The following is a 27,078-nucleotide window of genomic DNA, read 5'->3' on the forward strand; positions in this document are numbered from 1 at the left end:
AACTGAAGCTGTTATATTGCTCTCTTCAAAGTTACCAGACTCCATTGACAGAAACAGTCATTTTGAATCACAGAACATCGCAGTGTTGGTCCACCGACTTGGGATGTTAATACAACAAACCACTGTTTATTTCCAGTTTTCAACTAAAAGTCAACAGTGGCTTTTTTTTTTGAGTAAACTAAGAACATATTCTTTTAACCACAACAACAAACTGTGACTTTTTTTTCTCATTGCGCTGGCCAAGTCATTTTTGTTCCTAAATGTAACCCAACATTGATGTCCACGTACACATGCTAAATATTATGACGTTCATTTGTCACTTATTTCGAATATACTGACTGAAATATTGTTCTGCTAAAAACATCAGATGAAAAAAATGCTTGTATGGTTTGGAATGAAAAGAAAAACACATTTTGTTGTTTTTTCTTGAGTTCTTGCACTGCCGTGGTTACAAATCTTGGAAACGCAAAAGTCATCTGACTGTTAAACATCCATCAATTACACCGCCTGCTGCAGGCTCTTCACTTTCCGTGCACATATAAAAACATTTAGATTAAGTATCAGCTGAATAATAGGTTGTGTCAGCTTGGAATTATGATGTGGAGAGTGTGTTTATGCATGTGCGTGTGTGGCAGAGCACATAGAGCAGAAGACACACTGGAGAATGTCAAATGAGGAAGACAGACGCAAATTTACATGCATACAAAAACATGTGAATATAAATACACACGGCCCAGAGGAATCTGTGCCAGTGTGTGATTAGATACACATCTTTTCAAACAATCTGGAGCAAGCAGCAGGATCCTGGCAAATATTATCAGCTCTGCATAATTCTCATTTTGTTCGAGCTCTTCGTTCTTATTTTTGGATTCTGTTGCCATTCAGAAGAGTTGGAAGCCTTTGTGTCTTTGTAAATATATTTATGTGTGCTTTCATGCCTGTGTGTGATCTGAGACTTTGCCAGGAGTGCGATCTAAGCTCACTTCGGGGAATATGCATTGTAGAAAAAGTGACTCATGGTCTCGAACAAGCAAAGGAAAACAAGAATTTTACTCCAGAAATATCATCAGTCACAGTGATTTCACTTTTTTCTTCCAACGTTTTCATCTCCTTGGGAGTCTCGGGAGCAGACGGACATGAGCTTTAATGTGTCTGCCACGAATTAGCCACCTTTTTGAATTTTAAGTAAATTCCCTAAAAAATTCAAACCAAGTAAGATCATAAGCTGAACTGGAAGGAGTCGCGTTTCTTGAAAGGAAAAATGTTTCAGACTAGTACATCCAAGTGGGCTCTGATAAATGTTGCATATGAGGACTTTCTAATGGTTCATTAAACATATGGGGTACGTTATGAGTCAGGGGAGCATCACCATTTTGCACCAGGAAGTGCCAGAAAGGATTGCAGCGTTGGCCGCAGTAAACAAATACAGTATGCAGCACTGCATAGGCAGGAAATCAGGCTTTCTGACAGTAGCAAGGTATTCATCTTTAAAATTAAATCTATTGTAATATCTCCCCAGATACCAGTAAAGTAACAGCAGTTCTTCAGCTATTACAGCACTGATTAAGCCTGTTTTAGAGGGAGCAGTATTACAAACACAGTACAGAAATGTAGGATTGTATTTGCAAATGATTATTGTTGTTGCAGCAGTTATTATTAGTATTTTATTTTACTTTTAGGGTTTTGTTTAAAAGCCTTGGAAGTAGCTTTTCTAGGTAGGTCAAGTGATTTGTTGTGCTTCTGTAGTGGTCGCAAATGGAAGTGTAATCCCGGGCACTTTATCTGAATTATTGATTATCAATGAAATTATTAATGGCCGGAAAAAAAAATATATATATTGAGGCACAGAGAGAAGCAGTAATCTAAATAAACGTAAAGTAAAGTCTGACCTTGAGGACTGAGAGGAAATTATTCTCGGTGTATACATTAATGTCCTGCTTTAAATTAGCATAACCACCATCACCAACCTCATAGCGCGGTAACATCACGAGGCGCGCGCGTGGCCACGCACTCACGCGTGCACCTGCGCTCGTGCGCCCCATCTGCCTGCCTGCCTGCCTGTCCGCCCGCCAGGCTGTGTAGTCGCGTGGTCCCACAGAACGCGAGCAAACGGTTGTCGTTTTCAACACGGGACACGTCCTGCACCGTCCTGCTGCAACATGGCGACAGAGGTAAGAGACACCCGCCGCCTTTTCTTGGAACAAAACCTGAAGAGTATCACCTTGCCGTCGCTGTTATTCAAAGATGAAGAATGCAGTCTTGTGAACTGAATGTGTTGCTTCTTCTCGTTGCTCCTTCTATTTATGTATCTTATCGAGAATGGGGTTTTTCAACAGATGTTGAAGATTTTGAAGTCGTGTGCCGATGTTATCTTGACGCAACAACATTATTCTTTTTTCCTTTCAGAAGCTTCAATTTCAATTCCAAACATATATCCTCCCCTCATGAATAACTTTATTATTTTATTTTTTTCCCTCTTTACCGCATGTATGGTTTTCTCTTACAAGAATCAGAAAGCAGTGTCATTAAGGTAGAGCATATCCAACAGGCTCAAAGCTGAGGAGGCTGATGAGAAGAGTGATGATGATGATGATGATGATGGACCAGTCAGCACCATGGACAGGGACAGTCTCTCTCTCTCTCTCTCTCTCTCTCTGTCTCTCTCTCTCTCTCTCTCTCTCTCGCTCTCTCTCTCTGTCTTTAAGTTTAAATTAGCCTGACAGTGTATACATATAAACATATAAACATATAAATGTAGTTTATATAGATGCGGCCAACCCATGAAACATGCCGTAGTACAACAAGTTACTTCAAACAGCTTCAACAGCGCTTTCTGGTGTATTTTTAGCTTCAGTAATGCCCGGTAGCTCTCAGGGCAGCAGCACGTCTTCCTCTCTCCCCCCCAAGCGTCCTTGGCGATGTCACCACAGTGCTGCTGAAGACATTAGTTATCTTTACGATGATTGCCGGGCAATATTACTTTGGTTCGGAACAGCTCTTGCATGCAGTTACTGTATGTGTGCCGGCATGCAAGTTTGTGCGTGCGTGTTTAGGCGGTAGATACACCTGAGAGGATCCAATTTGTGAGTGAGATAATGATGCTGCAGGTAAAGGTGCAGTAGACAGGAAGCTGGGAAGGATTCATGATTTTCTTTCTTCTCCTGAGCCATTGGCAGAGCGGCCCTGATTTCCTCTGGTGGTCTGCCAGTATCCCTGTCCAGGCCCCATCAATTACACACATAAACACACAAGCATGTGCACAAACACTGCATGCACACAAACACATAGTGTGTGGATCCAGGACAGATTTTATGTCCAAGGCCCATCAATTATCCATGGCATATTTAATGTGAACAGGCTGCTGCAGTTTGTAACTATCAGTGATTGGAGCTTGAGATGAGCACCACAGTTTGCCTTCTATTAATTCTTTTAGACGTCTCTTCCTCTTTCCCTTTCTTATATTGCATTACAACTAATTCCATGATCTTCACTGTATGCCAAGTCAGCAAACAAATTAATTTGCTGACGTTAAGTGACTGGGCAACAATCAGCTCATTCTGCCGACTGTTTGTTTGCTGCATGGACGCTCTCTGGATCCATTAAGTCCACCACTGCCAGACCTTATTCTCGGGCTGTGGGCATGATCCCTGGCTTGAGTATTCCACTGTTGAGGAATAATGTGTCAAAGCATAGTAATCATCTCAGAGGCTGGCACAGGCCCAACTCCATACTGAAACAATGCGTCTTCCAGCCTTGGTCCCACAGTCGCTGATCTTCCACCTAGATGTCATGAATATGTCATTGTTTTGTCAGCACTGTATAAACAGAATTGATTTACAGACCTTTGGCTAACCCAGCTTGGCAGTAAACATGAACAATTCTGCTCTCATTGGCAGGGGACCAGTTATATTATGGAGGGATGAAATGAGAGAGCGGGGAGTAAGAGAAATGCTGAAAGAGCCATAAGAGCTGAGAATAACACTCACAGTGCATTTACTGTGTGCTGTTATTGTGTGTGTGTGTGTGGCATTTGCAATTTCTGCCCACTGGCAGCACTCGCCCATGTTGTTGCTTTGTGTTCCTTGAGTTGGAGTGACTTAACTGGGAAACATGTCACGGTAATGAGACTCACACAGACCCACAGATCTGAGGAAATGAAGAGCGGGATGATAACAGCGTGCAGGAATAAGAAAGACGTGACAAAGAGAATATGGTAACGATCTCTCTCTTCGTCATGAGGGGTCACAGATCTTTGGTGTTGTTGTTGTCTTGCATTTAGGACAATTTTATTTCATTGCTGCAATGTGATTGCAGTCCTGTGTGATCACTATGACACCATAACATTGCTGTCTGCCTGTGTACTATATTTAGGCGGAGGAATAGACCAGATTTGAACCCTGATCTCCCACACAGGAGAGTAAACATCAAGACATAAAAGGACAGAGAAAACTCTGCCAGTAACATTAACACCAGGACTTCAGCAGGTATTCAGGATAAGGTTTCAGAGATGTTGAAGAGTCATAAGATAAATGAAACCAGCCCTACTAATGTAACATTTACAAGCTCTGTGAGGTTATGATTGTGTCTGAGAGTTTGTAAACGTGATTTCCTCAACGTGATTGCCTCTTTTTCTTACACTTTAGGATTCTTTAACGTGTTTTGGTTCAGACTAGTGGAAAGAAAACACATGTTTTTTTATTTATGCCGCTTATGTATGCAAATGAATGCTCACTTTATTAGTCAGTCCCTCATTTGCATACTCAGAAATCATAATGCAAGTCTGTTGGAAAGGTTTCATGGTAATAAATAATGGTTCCCAATAAAAATGAAAGAAATTTTACAAAATTTAACATTTACATAGACACAACTTTATTCTTATGTGTATTCGGACGGCTTATATGGCATGATTAGTTCATATATCATTCATAGACTGAATTTTGTCTAATTACAATTTTACTTTATCAGCTGGTTACGTTTCTGTTCTGGACACATACGCAAATTAGCTCATATATAAAACCAGGCAATTCCTAATTTCCCTGTTTAAACACGTTATTTTAATGTAAGTAATCAGCTGAGAAGGTTTTGTGATGATATCTTTGAATTAAAATGTTTGAACCTGATCACTTATAGTTTATCCCATCCTTCATTAACCACTGCTTTGGCCCACATCTACAAACAAACAAAAAGTCAGAAATTGACACAAAATGATGCAGAATATGCTGCATACATGTGACCAAAACAATGAAAAATCAAACATAATGGTAAAGAGGCAAACTCTTTGCAGAACTGGTTTAATATAAGACCGTTGCTGCGGACAAAATTGTAATAGTCTCATCGTGTACAGTGTGACAGTATGACAAGACAGACTGTCACACTGTACACGATGATTGTTGTCACTCAGACTAAAGGAGCCTTAAAGGATCAGTGTGTGGGATTTGCAGGGATCTATTTGCAGAAACTGAAATATGGCATTCATTGTTATATTTTCGTTAATGCATCATGGGCTGTAAATCATAGTGTTTTCGTTGGCTTAGAGGGAGCCCTTCATATAAGTCTTTCACAGTGTGGAGTGTCCTGTCAGCTCACTCTTGCTTTCCAGTCCATTCCTGGTTAAAAAAAAATAAATAAATAACAATCCTATTGTTAAATTCTGAGGTTTCCAGCTTTCCAGGTTACGCCTCGCAGTTTTAAACTTTGGAAAAAACATTGTGCAAGTTTATGGAAATCAGGGGAGTAGCGAGTGAGATATCTTGAGATTGATCGGATAAATGAGAGAGCGACAATTCCTGTCTGCTTAGCTCAGCTGCAAACTGCAGGAGTACAGAAATGTAAGACAGAGGTCAGTTGGTCAACAACAGGCCAAAACACGCGTGACGTCCCACCGGCCTGAATAGAGTGCATGTGACAAGTGCGAGGCAATCTGGCAAGGTTCAATCAGATGACTCTGGACTGGACTACTCCCAGAACCCCTGTCAGCTTAAACACTGGCACCAGCTTCAGTATTCTCAGCCAGTGTTTAGGTCTCAGGCAGTGTCTGTCATTCAGAGGAAAGCAAAGTGTAAGACTTCTTTTTACTTCACATTCCTTCCTCTGTTTCCCTTTTCTTCTTTCACATCTTTCAGATTTTTCTTTCCTCAGTCAAATCTTGTTAATTTTTCTTTCTCCTTCCTTAGTTACATCAATATATCATATTTTCTTTCTTCCAATGCTCTTTTTTTTATCTATAATCGTCTATAATCACTTTTTGGATTGTTTGTATTTTCCTTCTGTAACCATGTAAATGGTCACACTAAGTAGTAGATTTTCATATAAAAACAAAACTTACTTTGAATCACATTGGGCCTTTTTTTTTTTTTTTTTTTTTTTTTTTTTTTATCTTTTTAAGGAACACATGTTTAAGCTACTCGAGTAAAACCTGTGAATGCAGGGCATGCACTTTTAATAGAGCGTTTCCCCCGCGGTACTGCTGCTTACAGGGTACTTTTTCATGAGTGCACCACATCCCATACTTGTATAGTAAATACCTCCACATTCACCTGCACACACTCTGATAGTCACAAACACAGAACCTGCATAATCTTAACAAACCTCACTCTCAGCTGATTCCAACTTGGATAAATGATGCTCAACCTTGTGTTGATAATTGCTTCTATTAATTGAGTGACTTGTTGTTCATCATGATGGCTTGAAGATAGCACAGGGAAGAGTGGGGGTGGGGTGTTGTGTTAGAGAGACAGAACAAGCAATAAGAAGGATATTAAAAGCTCTGGCTGTGAGATGACTGGCTGTTAGTAGACAAAAATAGCGGCTTGGATGCTATTCCTGGTTGTGAGTGATATACCCTATTTAGAGATGAAAGGCTGGCACTGTACTACGTTACATGGAAAAGACTCTCTCTGGATCGTGCATTTAAATAATCTACCTTTTAATAGTAAAAACCCTACTGTTGTTAGCCAATTGTTGGCAATGACACAATGAAAAAAAATACCACCTGCACAAATATTCAACATATCCTGTGAAATATTATGTTTGTATAAAATGATTTAAGCTCTAAAATGAATACAACCTCGTATTTCCCTCTTTGTTTTCTAGCCCCTTTTCTCTTCCTCCCTCCCTCCTTCCACACTCTTGCTCTATCTCTAATTACCATCCTCTTGAGGGGAGCAATTTAGATCAGCAGGGGACAGGTTTACACTGGCCCACTTGCTTGCTGCCGTATGCTTCTAAGGGGAATGACTGTTTGGGTGTAAAACATACCACTCGCCGCTAAAGTGCTGTAAAAAGGAGTCTTTCAGACTGTTATTACAGCAAGTGGGCCTATTTATGCTGAGGGAATGCAGTGAGAGTGCTCGCTACTGTGAACCTCCACCGCTGTAGGAACATCTTAGCCATTCTCTCACAGTGTAGACAAGTTGCACTTGTGTTATCAGGGAAAAATACAACCTTAACCTGTCAGGACTAAATAAAACATACTATTTTATGGACATTGCTATTAGGTGCTTTCAGATCAAAGAGTTCTGGGGAATCCTGAGTTTAATTACTCAGTGCGAAACAAACCTGAGATCTACACGATTTTAAGGCATTTTAGCATAGCTTATGTTTTACAATTGGTTGCTTTTAGTTTGAAAGGCAGTTTCCAGTGCTGCAATCATGTGTTCAACCAATCAACATACATTTATTCCTGAAACTATCAATATATACAGTGTGCTTACATCACTCAGGGTTTTCTCTTCCCCCGACTGTTATCTGTTCCTACAGTGCAGACAAAAAATCTACATTTCCTCCAATGGTTATAGGATTCCTGCAGAGTTCCTGCAGTCACAAAGTGCCTTTTGAGATTTGTAATGTAATGTTATAAACTTGTAATGTTTATACGGTTTTGATAAGTTAAGAAAACAAAATATATATTTTTTGGCTGCACTAGAAATGTTTATAAAGAAACCTATTTTCTGTTCCTAATGTGAATCCGCAGTAAAAGCAGCTAAAAGCATACTTTCTCTTTTAAACTCATGAATGAAAATGTACAGTATTTTTGGACCACAAATTTACCATGTTTGTTTTCCCTATCTTCTTAGTTCCACAACCTTCAGGAGCTGCGGCACAGTGCATCGCTGGTAACGAAGGTGTTCGTGCAGAGAGACTATAGCGAAGGAACTGTGTGCCGATTCCAGAACAAGTTCCCTTCAGATCTTGACAACAGGGTGAGCACAACCAGACACTCAAATATACAGTGTACATCCAGGCAAATATGTTGGTAAAACAAGTTAAGTGTTAGAACTACTGTATATTATAACTGTGTGCTCAGAAAAGCCATAGCGTCTTTATTTTTACACTTCCCACTGGGCACTGTGAGAGAATATGGTGTAAACTTGCTCTTTTACCTTGCTACCTTTAGCACCTGTGATTGGTTTTATGTAAATTGTCTTGTAATTAGCATCTAAAGCAGACAGTCCTCACACTGAAAACAAAAAGGAAAACAGGCACAGAGACAAACAGCGTGAGCCAGAGTGAAGGGGCAGTTAGAAAATAGTTTTTAAATCTGCATAAAAGTCACCGTTAATGTTCTCTGTCCAACCACCACCCACTACTGTCAAGTAATTTTTCATCTTAGCCTCCACTTTTTTCCATACTCTGCAAGTGAGGTGAATTTCAAAACTGCTTGACAAAATAGAAGCATTTTGAATGTCGCAGAAAGCAGCTGGTATGTTTGGCAGGTTGTTTTATTGCTCCACAGCTTGTCCCTGCAGTTACGCTGAAACGCTTTTCACGTGTGCAGTCCTGCGAGTGCATGCCTCCATATCACTACCCGGATGTTTGTTTGTTTTTGTAAGTAGATTGAGCGAACTTTGCTCGAGGAGACGGTGAAGACCCTGAACTCTTATTATGTGGAGGCAGAGAAAATTGGAGGTCAGTCATACCTGGAAGGATGTCTGGCTTGTGCAACAGCTTACATCATCTTCCTCTGCATGGAGACACGCTATGAGAAGGTAATAAATCTGCAGTCACCTGAAGTCTAGTACACATAATGGCCATGTACTACTCATTAACTTGAACATTTTGAGAGTTAAATGGGAAGGCCAGCTTCTCAAATGCCCTTAAAATTAAATAAATAAATAAATATATGGTGGCGTATGCCTCTAAGCATCTGAATGTTTTGTAACTTACAGTTCCACAGAGCATGTTAAGCTTTACTTTTAACTTGTAGTGCAACATTGTAGAGGTCACGGTCTCATAGTGTAATAACACAGTCTTTTATAACTTTTTTAAACTTAACTTTGACTTATTGTGGATTACAGCGCAAACCTCATGACGCTTCGGGTTCCCATTAGACCAAATACGTTGTTAAGTGGTTTTACATGTTTCATGCGCTCAAGAGTGACCAAAAAAAGCTGCTCTGTAGGTTTTCAGTGTGGTTTTATTTTCGAGTTTGTCTCTGCCCCGACATCTCTCCTTTACAGTATTTTCATCATCTTCATCATCAGTATTTTCTAGCTTTGTCTCTCAGCTCGAACATGTAAGACCGGTGCCTGCTCAGGCCATTGGACATTTTGGGACGGGGGACAAAATCTGTCCCTGTTTTTAGGATCATGGAAATATTTTGAAACAAACAGCACACTCAGCACTAATAGTTTCAGGGGGACTAAGGAAAAGCTCTGTTTGTCCTAGAAGACTGTAAATCCAATAAATGTATAGAGATATCTGTTTAATCATAGTCCTCTCAACACAGTATCCTAGGATACAGTGGGAAATAGAGCGTATCCCACAGTTGGTGAGAGGTAGAGAGAACCCTGCCAGTCTTTTACACATCCAATGCATATGTATATAGAAAAATAATCATTCACAGCCACAGGCAATTCACAGATCCTGCTGTTTTAAACATCCTGCATAAAAAGCCTTAATACAGTATCTTTGGACTGTGGGGGAGACCAAAGCACCTGGAAGAAACCCACAAGGCCACAAGGGAGGACATTTGATCTCTGAGCAAAAAGCAGAGAGCAAGTTCTGAACCAGAACCATGGAAATAGGAGGTGACCGTGCTAAACATGTAGTCACTGAGGTTGACGTGCTAAATATTAAAATATTAAATAGTTATAATATTAAAATTAGTATATTTGAACATAAATGAATGTATGAGGATCCTTTAAGTTTTAGTAATTAACTCTACTGCCAGTGCACTAGGCTTATTTAATGCCTTATTTGTCCATTCTTATGTGAACCCGCTCTCACAATGCACTCTGGGTCTCTAAGATCAGAACAGGCCATTATTTAGACTCACCGACAGTAGGAAGCAGCGCCAGAAAAACAGGAGATATGATCTGATTCTCTCCGGCACAATGTTCTCCTCAGCCGTCCGTCCTCAGCATTTTAAAACCTGCTCTGAGGCGCAAACCTGTGTGCCGGTGGACAAGGCATGGCACGCCAACTATAATACAGCATTTACCTTCACTTACGACCAAGATGTCCATCTCGGGGGGCAGGTGGTTAAACCAGTGCACGGCTGCGTCGTTTTGTCGCTGAGATGGAACAAGAACACACGCATACGTAACGCAATCACACACACCGACCCATCTTGATTAATCCTCTTGTGATTTTATGTGTACCTGCCGATGTTTTTAGATGAAACTGGAGTGGCGTGAAGTTCCACCATGCTTTTTCTGTGCTGATCTTTGTCGTTTGCAACTTTCATCTCTTTTGTTGCGTTTTCTAAACATTTCTTTATCAAAGTTGCGCAGAGGTACTGGGAGCATGACCAAGAAGCACAAAATAACTTATTGTCGTGTTGAAGCCATGCAGATATGGCCCGGTCTCAAGCTCCTTTCATCTCCCTCTCAGCTGGGTGCCGCTCCATTGGGATGTTGAGATGCTATCAGCTCCACAGGAGTGTTGTTTATTTACTTGTTTAACTTAATCATTTTGGCTGAATAACGTTATGATTGACGATGATAAAATGCTCCCACCCAAGTTGATGCTGTGTGTGACACACTGCGATGATTGTGGATCAGCGTGCCGATTCAGTGAAGCACCAAGAGCCCTTCGATGCTTACATTTCACACCATCAAAGGACAGTGATTGCTTCCCGCAAGTCAGAACACAACGTGTGTACGCAGGTATTCATATAACTTGTCTCCTGTGCAATTTATGCCCTACTATTTTCCTTCTTCTGTATTTGACAAGAATCTGACTGTACATGGAGTATAGGATTCCCACGGACACACGTATCCACACATAATTTCTTTATACTGCACTTGGAAACATAAGCAGAGCATTATGTGTATATTGTCACCTTCAGAAGATTTTCATAGAAGAGCTGTCACTTACATGCCAGTGCAATAGAGGCACAGCTTGGACACTTGACTGTCATATTGTTACGCTGAAGAGGATTGAGCTGCCCTGAGAGCTCGCTAGCGAGTGAAGGGATTGGCCTTTTCCCTGGACCACAGTAAAGCGATTAGTCAGGGCTCCACTCTGTGTTCCTCTGCCTGCTCACTGGGATGTTAAATTCCCTTTGATCGACTTCTTTAACATATTGCGTTAAGAAATGTGTGGATATAATGCCATTGTTCCACATCAAATATTGATTACTTTATGCTTGGTGTTATTCCACATAGATCTGAGACTGATTCAAAGGAGCAAACCGCTGCCTTTTGATGGCTTCAGTTCAGTTGCTTTTCACTGAGAAATTGTCTTAATGTTTCTTAATGTTTTCCAGACATTGCAGTGCAAAAGTTTCCTCGTCCATTGGGAGACAGAGAGAAGTATTCTTCTGATGTTTAGTCTCCACTAGCAAGGGTCACTATATGAGCAGCTGTGCCTGCAGCTGTAACAAGCCCTTGACATCCCAGAGGAGCGCAGCTCAGTGTGTTGCTCAGTCTCTGTTGTTTTAATCTCTGAAGGCTGAATGCTGCAGTGACCTTTAGTTAACTCACAAAAGAGGATGTGAACCTGTCATTTTCAATAAATCAATTAAGGAACACACATGAATAGGTTACATCGCAATGAAGCATCCTTTAAGTCTATACATCTTTTTGACACCTTGATTGACACGGTTTGAAAGAAACGTCAAGGTGTGCCAAACTTCCAGATACAATCAGTTTTATTTATCTTCCTATGAAAGCTGTAGATGAGATGGATAAACTGCTTTAGAATAGATACAGAGATGGTTTAAAGGCAATGACATTTGTTTATGTGAAGATGCTGTTTTTGCTGCTACTATTATCATTATTATTATTATTAGTAGTAGTAGTACTATCCAGTAATTGTTATTTGTAGTAGTAGTAATAAAAATAATAATAATTTACGCCTGGGGTTCACAAAGCCTATTATGAGCATCAAACTAGGAGAAAGAACGTTTTAAAGTTTTAAATGTAAATGCCAATGTGTGGACCATGTTCTGGACCAGTCACAAACAACAACCCTGCATTAAGTGGCACACAGCATGAAAGGAGAATCCTGAGGCAAAGATAACTATGCCAACTTTTCTACAAAGGCCCGACATACCTCTGCGTACCTAACATTAATAACAACAAATGCTGCTTGTTAAACAGTGTATCCATCAGCAAAATGTCCCAAGAGACAGCTATTCCGCAGAGACACCTATCGGCAGCATCTCTACAATCACGTTCACCTCTAGTGACAAGTGACAACAAAGACAGAGACAAGAAGATAAGCGGAGAGAGATAGAATGAGATTTTCAGTTTGTCACTTTTAAAATATGAGATTAAATACCTCAAAAGCACATTATACAAGATTTTTGTGGCAAACTGTATAATTTGTTCTGTAGTATATGAAGTATAAAATGTGGTATATGCAACTTTAATTATTATTAGTGTTGTTGTACTTATCATTATACCCCAGTAAGACTTACAAATGGTCCAAAATAAAGTTACTTTCACTCATGAAGAATCAGTACGAAGTGACAGTGATGGGCTAGGGCTATCCTGCTGAAGTAGCTGGCATTAAAATAGGTAGCATGCATAGTGTTGAAGTACCGCTATGGGCACATGTTGTGCATTATTATTTCACATATAATGACAGGGCAAACATTTGGCTTCTGCGGTCCGAGGTTCAGTGTTCTAGAGATTGAACCTTCTTTTTATGATTAGCGACCACCCTCACTGTGTAAGTGAGGCCCAGCTGAGTGTGGTTTAGCTGACTGACATGATTAGACAGAGTTTAGGAGTGTTACGGCACATAAGCTTTGTCAGTACCCATAGAGGCATAACTGAGGTTGAATAAGCTGTTCTAATGAAGCCACTTTTGCTAATGGATCGCCGTGTAGCATGGCAGGCTATCAGTCTACAGTTGCTTAGTTCCTATCAACAACAACCTTGGACTTCGTCATGGTGCTTAGGTTCCTTGGACCTTATTTCAGTCTCCGGGACAAACGGTGTGTGTATTTGTAATGCGTTGGAAGAATGTATACAGACATGCTTGTTTGAATTTGTACACCAAAGCATGGTCTGAACTGCACAGATTCACTCCACTGCTGCTCTGTGGTTTTTGTGCAGTTGATGCAATGCTCACTTGCAAAACTGAGAAATGGTTTCACTGCCAATACAGTCTAAATAAACTGTCCACTTCATATGTTAAAGTGTTTCCAAATTGCCCTGGCAGTTAACCAAGGCATGACATTTAGCCTGAAAGCGCCATCTTTCGAGTTAGAAACTGAAGCTTCCAAATGGAAAAACCTCAAAAAGAGAAAAGCTCATACTCATCAATTTTAGTAATTCAATTCATACAGCCTTGCTTGACATGAGTGGCTTGGAAGTATGTATAAAAAATAACTGCCGTACTTAGAGCATAATGGAATTACTTTGAGTTTGGATTATAATGCTCAGGAAAAATAAAGACGAGGCAGTGACTCAAGAGAGTTGGTATCATTTGTCATATGCTAACTATGCACAGAGTGGCTGCAAACTCATTTCTTCCACTTTTCATATTTTCCACTGCTGCAGCTCTGCCCATGTTTAACCTATTTTAGGTACGTGGTCATTACATGTAACACAGATGGCACAAGTAATGTAAGGCAGGTAATGGATCCCCAGTTGGAATGGGTGTTCAGATTATTTTCGGGACTGCGTGTGCCTCTTGTGTTTTCATCCTGCCTCCAATGGTTCTAATCAAATCTGGATTATCTCTGAATGTACCTCAGACCTTTTCTAATCCCCTTCCACTGCCTGTTTTTATTCCAGGTGCTGAAGAAGATATCAAGTTACATCCAGGAGCAGAATGAGAAGATATACGCTCCTAGAGGTCTGCTGCTCACAGACCCCATAGAGAGAGGAATGAGAGTTGTATCCTTCCCGTTTCTGCAAGGATGAAGGCCCATACAAGATAGTCTAACACATATAACACTGGTAAAAGTGCAAAAAAACACTGGGGCTACACCAGAAGCATCTGGATAAATGAATAAGAATGACCTTCTTTTCCCTGTCCATTATCGCCAAGGTGCCCTTGATAAAGGCTCTTAAACTCCATCTGCTGCAGAATAGCTGTTCAGTAGCAACCTACTGTTTCCCAGGATGGTGTGGTCAGTCAGGAGCCGGAAATGTATACAAACTTGTGATGTTGTTTTTACTTTTCTTAAGCCACCTAAGCGGTTTTATTATTACAAAATAAATGAAGTCTTTTCTTATATTTATAGCTTTGCAGGTGGCTTTATCGATGAGTGGCTAGGTTTTCAGAAGTAACCAGCACCATGTCTGTTTTTGGCAGTGTGGATGATCCAACAGGCAGAAGGAGAGAATAAATGTGTCCAGTAGACCATCACACAGTCCTGGCCCAAACTGACTGAAAGAACAGACTCCGTGTCGTAGAGCCAACTATTACCAACCCTTAATGGTCTATACTTTCTTATACACTATGGTCTCTGCTAGTTAGAGACAAAAAAACAGCCTAGCATATGTCTTGCATGCATCACCTTTGGTTTGCATGATCTCTTAGCCTGAACTTCTGTAATGTTTTATTATTAATGAGAGATTTGAGTAATTGAAATTGGCTGTGTTTCCAATCAGATTACAGCCTAGGTCCAACGGTTCATCTGGTGTACAGCTAAGTCAGGCCTAGTGTAGACAAAATAATGTGTCTGGTGGTAGTAGAGATTTGCAGGCATGTGGGCTGCACTAAGCTTTTTCATTCAGTCATTTGTGACTTAATCAAAGTCAAATATAATGTGATTGTATTTTGAAACCAGTGTCCAATTACAAGAAAACCCCTATTGTGTGTTTGCAATCGCTGTGTTCATTCCAAGAATAAGGATCACTACGTATGTAAGCGGAGAAATTGTTCGAGATGATCCTTGACATTTGTTGCCTCCTCAGCTCGAGATCAGTGTGTTTGAAGACCGAGGCTCGGGCGGCTCCAGTCCCAGCAGCAGCATGTCATCAGGCAGCAGTGCTCGGTGACTGGAGGGGCAGCACCAGGCATACGGATACCACCACAGGGGCAGCGGAACACTTACCAACATCCGCATGCTGAAACATGAGAGCACCAGGTTTTAGGACAAGTGGAGAGAAAAAGGCGAGGAGGTGATCCACAGCATTCACACTCTGCCTGCTGGGGCCTGCAATGTACCACCTCAAGAAGAGGAGCTGGTTTTTACAAGCAAACTGGATACATGACATAAAAAACACAAGTGCAACAGAACCCACACATACAGTAGGCCTTAGTGTCTGTGGGGGAATAGCTTTCACTCTCTAAAGGCTATCTAAAACAACATAATCATCGTTTTCTTTTGTTTTCAGTTTACATTTTCTTTCATTCCATCACACCTGTTTCCATGACTCAAACCATCAGCAGATTCAGCAGGCTAACTTTGGATTAGACTGAATGCCAACGGCTGTTTTCAGGAGGGTTACTCATCTATCTGCTGATCGATTGGCAGCGCAGCCTTATGTCTGCAGCAGTTTTGAAATCTGAAAGGAGGAAAAATACCAGCCACCTGGAGACCCAGTGTTCTCCGTTCCTACTGAATGACTCCATTTGTGTCGGGGGGTTGAGGTCAAGCTGCTTTGAATGCTTGCAAATTGGGCCTTCTGTGGGTTTGCTTGCTTCTATGCTCCGCTCACATGCATTTGGCTTCAGTTTCAAACAGCTAACAGAAAGCACCTTGGTCTATTTATCCTTCTCATTCACAGCGGTGGATACTGGTGATCCACATCGCAGCTGTAGGTCACAATCCTAAACACACTCCCACTCTCTCTCCCACACTCAATATGCATACAAATGCATACAACCATACCCAAGGCACAGTACTACAGACACACACCTGTAACAAGTGGCCATGCTTTCCTGCACCCACGCAGATGCGTTGGAGTTGTCCTAGCCAGACAGTATTCTCGGTGGTCTGAGCTCATTGGGAACACAAGCAAACTCAAGCCCTGTAAGGCCACGCTAGTTTCCTCTGGACGTTTTGATGTGTTGTGGGTGTTTTTGCCATCAGTCCCAGTCTAGTGTGAGACAAAATCTGGCAGATCATTAAGAAGATCCAGGATCACTGCCATGAATGAGACTGGAACACACATAATTAATTTAAAGAAAACTGAAAGAGTGTGGGTGGTTATCTCTGCAGCTGTTTTTCCACGTATGAAGCAGTTAGGGCGTTAATGACAGATGCGTTTTTATGTGTCAGTATAAGTCTGTGCAAGAGAATCAGCCCACACACAGTCTAATACCTAAATCTCTTTTAGTCTGCTGCAGATGCAAATTAATTATGCAAAGACAAATCAGCAATAATAAAACATAGACATTTGGAAACTATTGCATTTGACATGCACACATTAAGAAATTAAGAGATGCAGATTTAAAAATAGGGATTGGAGCCTATCCCAGCTGTCATCGGGCGAGAGGCGGGGTACACCCTGGACAGGTCGTCAGTCTGTCGCAGGGCTAACACAGAGAGACAGACAACCATTCACACTCACACCTACAGCCAATTTAGTATCACCAGTTAACCTAACGAGCATGTCTTTGGACAGTGGGATGCCACAGTCACAGGGAGAACATGTAAACTCCACACAGAAAGCCCCCAGTCGGCCGATGGATTTGATCCCAGAACCTTCTTGCTGCGAGGCATCGGTGCTAACCACCACACCACTGTGCCACCCGAATTCAGAACTCATGAAGGAATAATTAACTCAACAAAATTTATTTGAACCATTTCAAGTTGCACATTGAACCCTAACATTTATCTCAGACTACTGCACTGCTCTGCAGGTACATTATTAATACGAAATCATCAGTACATACAAGAAAGTGCAGCCTGAGGAGCATAAATTTTGTCTTTGGGGAAATAGAGCATCGTGCCTGACTAATGTGCGTGTGTGTCTTTGGAGGATGATGAGATGAAAGACGGTCATTATGTAGCTAGAATGTTGATGCCTCTAGAAAGCACACCCACACAACGTCTAACATTAGAAAAGACCGCCTGAAAATACTTAAACCCTGTTCCAGTGTCTGCATCTTTTCCTAAGTTTTAGCCACAATTTTGATCTTCTTCTGCCTTTTACCATTTTCAGTTGTGTTTTCTTTAAAGTCGCTTCATCTGTTAATTAACTCTGGGAGTGGATAGTTAGCTATGAGCCGAGCCCTCGGCAGAGCCACTGCCTTTCAACTTCGCCTTGTGCAGCTTTTACAGACCAGTGTCAAGTTTAAATTCAAACTACTCACTGGAAAGGCATTGCAGACTTTCCAGTGAGTAGCGTCATTCTGGTGGATAGTTTAATTTCAACAGTTCATTTTATGACCTGGAAGAATGAGATGAACCTACACAGATAGTTTTACCACAGCAGTTGAGTTCAGTTGTGCTTGTGTTCATCCTCCTGTGCTTTTTTGATGCCTTCATGTTTCATCCCGGTGGAATGGATATCCAACCTGGCGCTGAAGGAGTGACCGATTAAAAAATGACTCAACACTGCCAATAAGCGAGTAATGGAGCTCATTGGACAATGTATAAAGAAAAAAAACAGAGTGTAAATGAACTGTACAGTTTGTCAATGTTTATCCACGGTGAGTTTGTCAACTGTAAAGGATGGAAATGCCATGAATATTATTTAACTACAAAAATGTCCTTATTGTCCAGTATAGTCCTGAAATATATGTTTAATGTTTTGTCCTGTTTAATTTGACCATCAAGTGGAATTGCAGCTTCAGAAGTATTTTCTGAACAACTGTACAATGATGCGATGAAGGTTTAGCTTTGTCCAAAACCTGTATGTTAATAATGTAACTTAGCACAGTGTCAGCGGTGCCAATTTCTGTTAGATAAACAGAGGGGTCATGATGATAACTCTCAGGGGAAAGTCTAAAATGTGCCAAATTCATGGGCTAAATTTGTTGTAAGGATATGTTCATATTTGTAGCCATGCTAGCAGCTTTAGTGAGGTTGGTCCTTCACATTACAGATGGAAATACTTAAACAACTACTAAAATTTGATACAGATGTCCAAGGAGCCCAGAGAATAAATCCACCTCCCTTTGGTCCTGACCTCTTTTGAGCAGTAATATATCGCTACAGCTACATGATGGATAGTTCCTAGTCACTCTATCATGATGACTTTACCTGCTAAGATATGGCATTAGCACCTTTAGCTCAAAGTAATGAAGTATTACAGTACAGCTTCACAAAGCACGTAGCATGGATATGGACTCCTGTTTTAAGTGTATTTAGGAAATGCTATATTGGGATCTTAAAACTGACTCAACAATTTGAACATATCCCTTAAAACTGAGGTGAAAAAGAAGCACTTCATGTAGCTCGTTCTTTCACGAACGACTTTGACTAATGAAGACAGCCAAGGGAGCGAAGATTATGATAACGTATAAGCATGTATTCTTGTAAAAAGATGTGAACTGATCTCTACGTCCACTATCATGGAGCAGAGGGTTTTTTTTTTTTTTTTTAATATCGAGATAACCTCTTTGCCAAAACATGTCTTTAAAAAGCGATATAAGACGTGGGAAGAACACTGATGTATAGTTCATTTCACTGTTTAAACTCTCACATGCCATGTATTTATCTTGTACTGTATTTGAGGGTGCAGCGAGTCCATTCACATGGAATGAGCAGATACTTTATATATTTTATAAGTGAGAACATAACCAGTAGTGCAATATGATGTCTTCCTAAAAATATAAAAGATGATGTGTAGAGTCTTGGTACCAGCTGCTTTGAGTTTGTCTGAGTGCTGAGTTGTTTTTCTTCAGGGCGGCTAAAACCGCATTGATGTTTAATGCTGCATGATGTGTCTATAAACTAAGCAAGTACCAGAAGACCAGAACTGAGATCCCTGATCAAAAAAAGTCCCCAGTTATGCTGCTGAAAAAGAGGAATTTATATCTTATCTTGTTGCTTATTTACGTGTTTACATTTGGTTATTTACTTATCAACTGAAATGTATTTGTGTCCTTTTTGAAAGCTGATTGTCATTCAAAGCCTGAGGAGGAGAGTTCTGTCTCCAAGAGATGAATAAAGTATCCGATGGAGTCGATTAAAAGAAAGTGTTTGTGACTGCAGGCGGCCGTTTGAATCTAACAAGGTACGATTAATGCTGTTGTTTAGAAACCAAGTCCCATGCTGTGTCTCGGCTCAGACTTAATGGGAGTTTGGGATTTCTCTCTCTCTCTCTCTCTCTCTCTCTTCCACAAACTTCTGAGAATCTCCACAGAAGAAAACTCCTGAACAAGGCCAAGTCATGTCATTTTAATGTTGGATCTTCAGGTTGTCAGTACTAATATATGTGATTATTTTCTTCTAAACATACATTCGTGCATCACTTTGCTTGAATATTACAACACCCTGTGCTGAAAATTTGCTCTAATTTAATCTAGTTATTTATATAAACTATGTGTCTGTTGCAAAATTAGTGGGAAAATGATCTGGGTATGAATGTAGCATGCTAACCTGTCATGAGACGATTGGCTGCTAATGCAAACCAGACATTTCCTCCTCCTGCATCTTCACATTAAATCCATTTGATTGACACGAGCTGACTTTTATTATGATGTAGAGAAAATGCAATGCTTTTTCTCAGTGAGCTACCAGAACCTTTCAGCAAAAATGTATCTCCATAGCAAGACAACAGTTATCTTTGACATCTTTTGACGGCGTATCAATTTGAAATATTGCAGAGAGCGATGGCTGTGAAGAAGAAGCGTTGACATTGAGGTGCTAGATGAAGAGCTGCAGACGACAACCCACACACCTCCAACTTCTCAGCCAGGTAATCAACTCCTATCTCTCTGCCATTTGGGGCAGAAAGTAACACTGACACGTGTTAATAGACATAAATACGCATCCACAGTTCACCGCCTACTGTCCTTTTAGCTTGTTTGGGTCTGCACCAACAACTGAGGGACGGATTTGTCTCGATCCGCTCCATACTTTTCTACTTCTCCTCTGAAGGTTCATATTTTTAATTGGCGGATTGCAAAGTTTGTCCATTTGTACTGGGAATTTTTTTTTGTTTTTGGTTATGTGACCCGTTCATTAAATAAAAATAAAATAAAAACCTCCCCACGCACAGCCTATTCCAGCTTTAAGCTCACATGTATGCGTCACCAACCAAAGGATTTTGCAGGTAAATAATAACATTCTTAATGTTTTAAGTTCAATAAAGGTTGTTGGACCACCAACATTTTATCTTACATACAGCATGCTTAACATCTAGCAAAGGAACATCTTCCAAATTAGTTCACTTTACATTTATTTAGATGCCCTCCATCAAAATTGGAGGAATTGTTTTTACTTTTGGAAAACTTGCTGCCATTAAGCCAAATGAACTCTTTGCAATCCCTGTTTGTAAATGTATAAACGGTTGTATATCACAGTTGTAAGTACCACTGGTGCTACCTGCCCTACTCCGGTGGCAGGCAGACGTGGTTAGTGGCTCCCTCAGGAGGAATCTAGAGGCAAAACAGATATAAAGGAAATGCTGAAGGTTGATGTTGAACTTTATTTAAATTTTTCTGGTGGCCTGACCCAACCCCAGATTAGATTGGTGACTGTTAATATCAACAATATACTTAACCAGCTTGTTTCATTAAACATTTTTGCAGGCATGACAGTCCAGGATGCTTTTAGTATAGATGTGTATTTGTGTGTGTGCGTGTGTGTATAATAGGTGTACAGTAGATCTATCATAGCCTGCTCATTACGCCAAAAATTAGTGATAACATTCTGGCAGACACTGAGGCTTAGTTAAAATCACAGGAGAAGTGGAGCCAGAGGAGGAGCGGCAAGCGTGAGCTGATATTTTATCAAACGACAGCAGAGGACTGAAGAAACACATCAGCACCTGCAGGCAAAGGTCACTCTCACGCTAACAAGGTACTCTCTCCTTCCACACAGATCTCCTTTCTTCCTTTAAAGCCTCAGGCTTTTACTGTAAGGTTTATTTGCTATTGTTTTGCATTTCCGAGTTTTAGATTTAGTTGTTTCTTTCGGTTCCACTTCCTCCACACCCTTCCTGCTTTTTCATGTCTTGTTCTCGCAACAGGAAAAAAAAAAAAAAAAGAAGAAATCGTCTGCTTAACCTTTTCCACTATTTCTCTCTGAGTCACACAACGGAAACAAGTCACTTTCTGGTATTGATAGGTTAAAATGTTTATTCCTGCAAATTACAGAAAAATGAGTGTCCCGCTGCTGCCTCTGTGTTCTAGAAATATTTTAACTGGCAGTGTCGCCTGGAAAACCGAGAGCACTCTTCAGAGTCGAGTTTACGATTGTGTGCTTGCATTTAATGCGTTCAACATGGAGGTCTCCGGGAGAAGAATTAGAGCAAAGTCATGCCTGTGGTGACATGGGAGGAGGATGTTCACTCCCATGTTCTGCCCTTGACTCTCATCTGTGACTGAAATCACACGCAAAATACACATTCATTTCAATTCCCTCAACAAAAACAAGAAGAATTAAATGAGATCTGTTAACTTTGGCAGAAGACCACAGAGTCCTATGAGGCATCAAAACTCTGGCTGTGCTCACTCAACCACTCCAAACATTTACCCACATCTGCCCAAATTTATGATCTCCGCGAGTTAACGTTTGTGCACTTAACTGCGGTGATGCAACAAACAGAAAGATTCAGTGCTACTGCTGTCTTCAAAACACAGACATCCTGTGCACAGAGTCCCACCCACAGAGCCCTTTGGCTTATTTGAACGTGTATGAATGTTGTGTCTGATTTTTGGGCATTTGTTTTGAAATTCCGAGACACACTTTGAAGAATCTTAAGAGCTAAAACATGGTGGAAACGACGGTATTTGTCTGTCATTTGGCTGCACTTGATTTATTGTGGTTAGGCCTGGTTTTGGAGACGCTTTTAAGTAGATTCTTTCCCCCGCTGCACTGCTGCCCTGCGTGTTGGCTTTGGCATGAATATCCGCTCAGTTTATTTAACCTCAATGTGATTGACAACGCTTGTGTTGTGTTTGCTGCTGAACCTCCCCCCAAGTATGTCCCAGAACACTGCACAGAAACACAATGTTGAGCATCCAATGCTGGAAATGTTTGGTTCCAGTTAAAAAGTCACTCCAGATCTTGCTGTTTAATCGTGAGATAGAGTGCATTGTGTGTCATTCTTCTTAGATCTGGTGTTAAAAGGAAAATAAATGGTGTCACGACAGTCAGTGCCCACCTAACAGCTTTTAAATGACTCAGGGAGGAGATCCTGCAGAGTGCAGGGGTGAAACGGGGATAGAGGCTGACAGGGGAAGAGTTTTTGTGTCTGTTTTCTATGCCAAAAAACCAAACACAAGGGCAAAGGCAGTGATAAAAGAAAGTACTCAAATTAAAGATGTATACTGAGTAGAAAGCCCGCCCAGTGGTCATTAGATAAAGGGAAAATATTTACGTGAGAATCCATGGGAACAGATGTGTAAACTGTGCAGCGACTGTCAAACCACGTTCGCAGCCACTTTCGTTTACATGGAAAACTTCTTCAACTCGATTGAAATCAGTCTGATTAGAGGTTCCAGCCAAACTGTTTACATGAACGCTAAATAAAATGATGTGATGAGATATACGTGTTAACATGCTCCACAACAGCCTGACTTTTATAACTTTTCAGACGTGCGTAAAGTGGCTCTGCCGCGGTGAAGCATCAAATGTACCCGAGAAAATACTAGAGTTAGACAAACAACCCCAACTTTATTGATGGCACTGAATTAATTCAGTAGGATATTACTAACACAGGACCATGTTTATGTATGTCAACCTGACAGAAAAGATAGGATCAAGCCAAGGTTGGCTTAGCTCTGGTGCTAATATTTTCCAATTGAATGCATGATCAAACGCCAAAACAGAACAAGCATTCCTTCCGATCACGTCAGTCCGTTCGGATTGAGATGGTTGCAGGAGACATTTTTACTCTTGATGTTCTCAGAGTCCAACGGGGAAGGAATTATGAAGCGCTAGACGGCCACACAGATTTAAAACTGTCCCTCAGGTTAGCACTTAATTAGAAACTGGATTAATTATTAATTAATAATCAAACTGCCTGGTTCAGCCTTATTATGCTGTGCTCGACACATTAATGTTTTGTCTGTGTGGATGGTTTAGATCTGAACAAATCGTTATCTTAAAACCTGCTACTTTGCTCTAACGCATAACTGCTATATCGCAAGGAATGCTCCTTTAAGTGTACACCTTATAACTATTGAATACTGGGAAATGCTCCAACCTCTTGCAACCCTGTCGTAGTTAAAAAAAGTGAATGTCATTACATAATGTGCCATCTCTCATTTACTTGTCTTTTCTATGCTGAGTAAATGACTTAGCAGCGATTACAGTAAACTACAACCTATTTAACAGCCAACTGTTGTGTGTGATGCCATTCATGCTCAAGTGGTTGTTGAAGGAGCTTAATCTATAATGCCTCTGACTTATTTTAATGTTCAGACGCAGCTAAATTTGTCAGATTGATTTAAATCAAATTACAACTGAGATGCCCTCCAGAAATTACAAGCAGGGACAATAAAGCATTAATTGTATCTCAGGCTGCAGTGAACCCCAGTGCACCCTCGCTGAAATTAGACCTGCACGGCCTCGAGGAGACTTGGCACACAGCGCTGCTGAGGCTCATGAGGCTCTGAAAAGACGGCTTGGTTGTTTGTATCGGGGACAAAAACAGAAAATAAACATATTCTCTGATTGCAGAAGTAAGAAGAAAATACAGCGTTTTCTTTTTTGCCTCCTTCCGCTCATTTTCTCACAAATGTTTTGTTAACATCTCTGATCCTCGGTCATTTTCAGCGAATGCTTCATCATGTGCGTGTACATTGTGCATTTTCTGTTTGCGGGACATTTTGTGATTGGTGGCCTGGAGCAAAAAAATAATAACCAAATGCCTGCACACACGCAAACACACAGTGGACTCGGCTGAAACGCACACAGTGAGCCTCGTGTTCCCGGGTTTTTATTTTGCACGGGGAGGCCTCAACTCGCAGCCCATTGCAGTAGAGAGAACCACAGCTGGGGCCTCGTGGGACACAAACAATGCAGGCACACACCTCAAAGAGCATCCTCTTCAGAGGTCGTTGGACATCATTCGTCGACAATGTTCAGGTACATTACACACATTACCTTGCTCTCAGTGGAGTCTCATCTGTCGTGGTGGTTTCTGAATCGTCACTTCTCTGCCTTTCTATACTCAATATGTTCTTCCACTTCTGTCTAAAGTGTTTGAGCAAACTAATCATCACTAAAGAACATTGTATTTTTTTATTTTTTCAGCTCATAAACCTGTGATTTCAGAGACCACCTGCATGTTTGAGTGAGTATATACAGTAAATACTGTACACAGTAAATTAGGTGCACATACGCATGTACATTAAGTTAAACATTACCATATATCCAACTGTTCAGTGGCATCCAATCTCAAGTTACAAACGTCAGTATCAGCTGAAATTCCACAATTTCAACATATTTGTAGGAAAATATACAAACTACATTCACACAACCATGTCTCTGACAATAAATGACTACATTGTTATTACTGTGGAGGTTAAGAAGGAGAATGTGAGCATCACGGGTTAAAAACACCCGCAGCTATGTCCTTTTAAAGCGTGCAATTTTGATAAACACTTGTGGGTCTTGTTATTCATGCAGACTGTGGGCTTGCGTATCAGTCCTCGGCCAGTTCAAGTCTGACCCAAGTGATCAGACTACAAAAAATACACCAGAGCAACCTCAGCTGAACCTCTTTAACACGATTCCAAGAAAACATATTAAAATATCTGACACGAGTGGACATGGTCTGGGTGACTTTCACTCTTCACAGGTTCTTTGGCTTACACAGAGAGCATGACAACACTGTCACTGTGGATCCGCGGTGAGTCATTTTAATTGCCTTAACACATCCATCATCGTTTGTTTATTAGTTTTTCATGATCCGGCGCTGCCTCTAAGTTTTCATTAAAAATGTCTCGGAGAGAAATGAGTTCAGTCTTTAAATCTCAGCTGATATTTACAGGTGGCATCTGTGGTTCGGGTCCAACTTATTAGCGGGCTCGGGGACTGATGTCAGCGGGGGCTGTATCTTAAATGGAATGTGTGAGGTTGGAGGCTAAAAATTTCCAAAATATATATATAACACTTGCCTCAGCGAGTGAGGAGGGATGCATCCATGAATCACACAAACACACACACACATAATCACTACTCTGGAGGACTGCACTGGCCAACATTTGATGAGCATTATCCCCTGCTATGACACTGACTGTGGTCTTGCTCTGAATAAGGTGGGAGTTGTGGGTCTGCTGAGACGAGAACTGATGCTCCCCTGCAGAATAGCGTTGAAACAGAAACCCGTCGGTCAACATGCTGTCGACATCTTGTGCGGGAAAATGTTTTCACTTTTTTTTTCATATTTTCTTTGCCAAAGTATTTCCCAAAACTTGGCGGCGACACAACAAAATATGTCTGTAGCTTTGATAAAAAAGCGAAGGGCTCTGCGTGTTTCATGGATTTTAGTCGACTACACCGAAGGCTTGACTGTGAACGCCACGTGAAACCACCTCACACACGGGTTTTTCTTTTCACATTTTCCTCAGAAAATCACAACCTAACAAATATCCACACATTCTTACTTTCTGCCATATATTATACAGTTTTTTTTCCTTTAAGAAAACCTAAAAAAAATCATCCATGAATTGATCCAGGCAGCACGTGTATTACTCTGTGAAATCATTATTAAAACATAATTAAAAAACACATCAATGAGCTATACAGTTGCGCTCTTACATGTTCATTCATTGTAATCTACACCACATGAGACTTTTTTTATTATCATTGTTCAAATCAATCCCACATCCTGCTGCTAGCCAAATCTGAGGCTGAAAATAGTATAGAAACAGGATTTACTTGTGTTTTGAGTACAATACCTAATAATAAACTACAGTGTAAAGCAGTTTAATTTGAAGAAAAAAATGAAACTGTATTTCTGTAATATGTTCTACGGTGGTGCAGAGGATCAAGAAAGGTTGATGTGTTTAAACTATTAAAGGGGAACTACTGTTTTTTACAACCTGGACATTTCTGGCATAAAATACGGTCGTTTACTCACCCATATAACTTTTGTGTAATTTGTATTTGTTCAGGAGATAATTAGATCAGCGTATATCCATGTAGTGGGAGTGACTGGGGCACCGAAACGCAGCCTCTAGACCCCGTTGAGTCTGGAGTTAGCTGTTATCGTCATCCGGGGTCTGTAGATTGACCTACAGACCCCGGGATGATGTCATCTCTGAGCGCCGCGCACACCCGCGACGGTCAGCTTGTTTACCTGTAATTTGCTACTGCTATGGTTCGTCCACAACCTCAGAATCAGAAAAATATTCACCCATGTTGCAAAAAAAATAAAAATAGCAGTAGCAAATTACAGGTAAACAAGCTGACCGTATGATGATAACAGCTAACTCTGTACTCAACGGGGAATAGCACTAGCGTATCATAACAAAATATTGGTGAAATGAACGAGTTTCACGGCAGATAATGTGTTATTTAGAGGCTGTGTTTAGGTGCCCCAGTCACTCCCACTATATGGATATACGCTGATCTAAATACCTCCCGAAGAAATACAAATT

At 40.8% G+C, this 27,078-nt stretch overlaps 1 protein-coding gene across 1 annotated transcript; it reads left to right on the forward strand.

The window, feature by feature from the left end:
- Positions 1–2,159: 2,159 nt before the first annotated feature.
- golga7bb (golgin A7 family, member Bb) lies at positions 2,160–15,404 on the forward strand (the record flags this gene model as incomplete). Its single annotated transcript, XM_084561350.1, has 5 exons — positions 2,160–2,171; positions 8,076–8,201; positions 8,835–8,987; positions 14,193–14,294; positions 15,321–15,404. The coding sequence occupies 5 exons, from the start codon at positions 2,160–2,162 to the stop codon at positions 15,402–15,404; spliced, it is 477 nt and encodes a 158-aa protein (XP_084417476.1).
- Between the last annotated feature and the right edge of the window lie 11,674 nt (positions 15,405–27,078).

This window comes from Chelon labrosus (genome assembly GCF_963514085.1).
Source record: "Chelon labrosus genome assembly, chromosome: 15".
NCBI classification, from domain to species: Eukaryota; Metazoa; Chordata; class Actinopteri; order Mugiliformes; family Mugilidae; genus Chelon; species Chelon labrosus.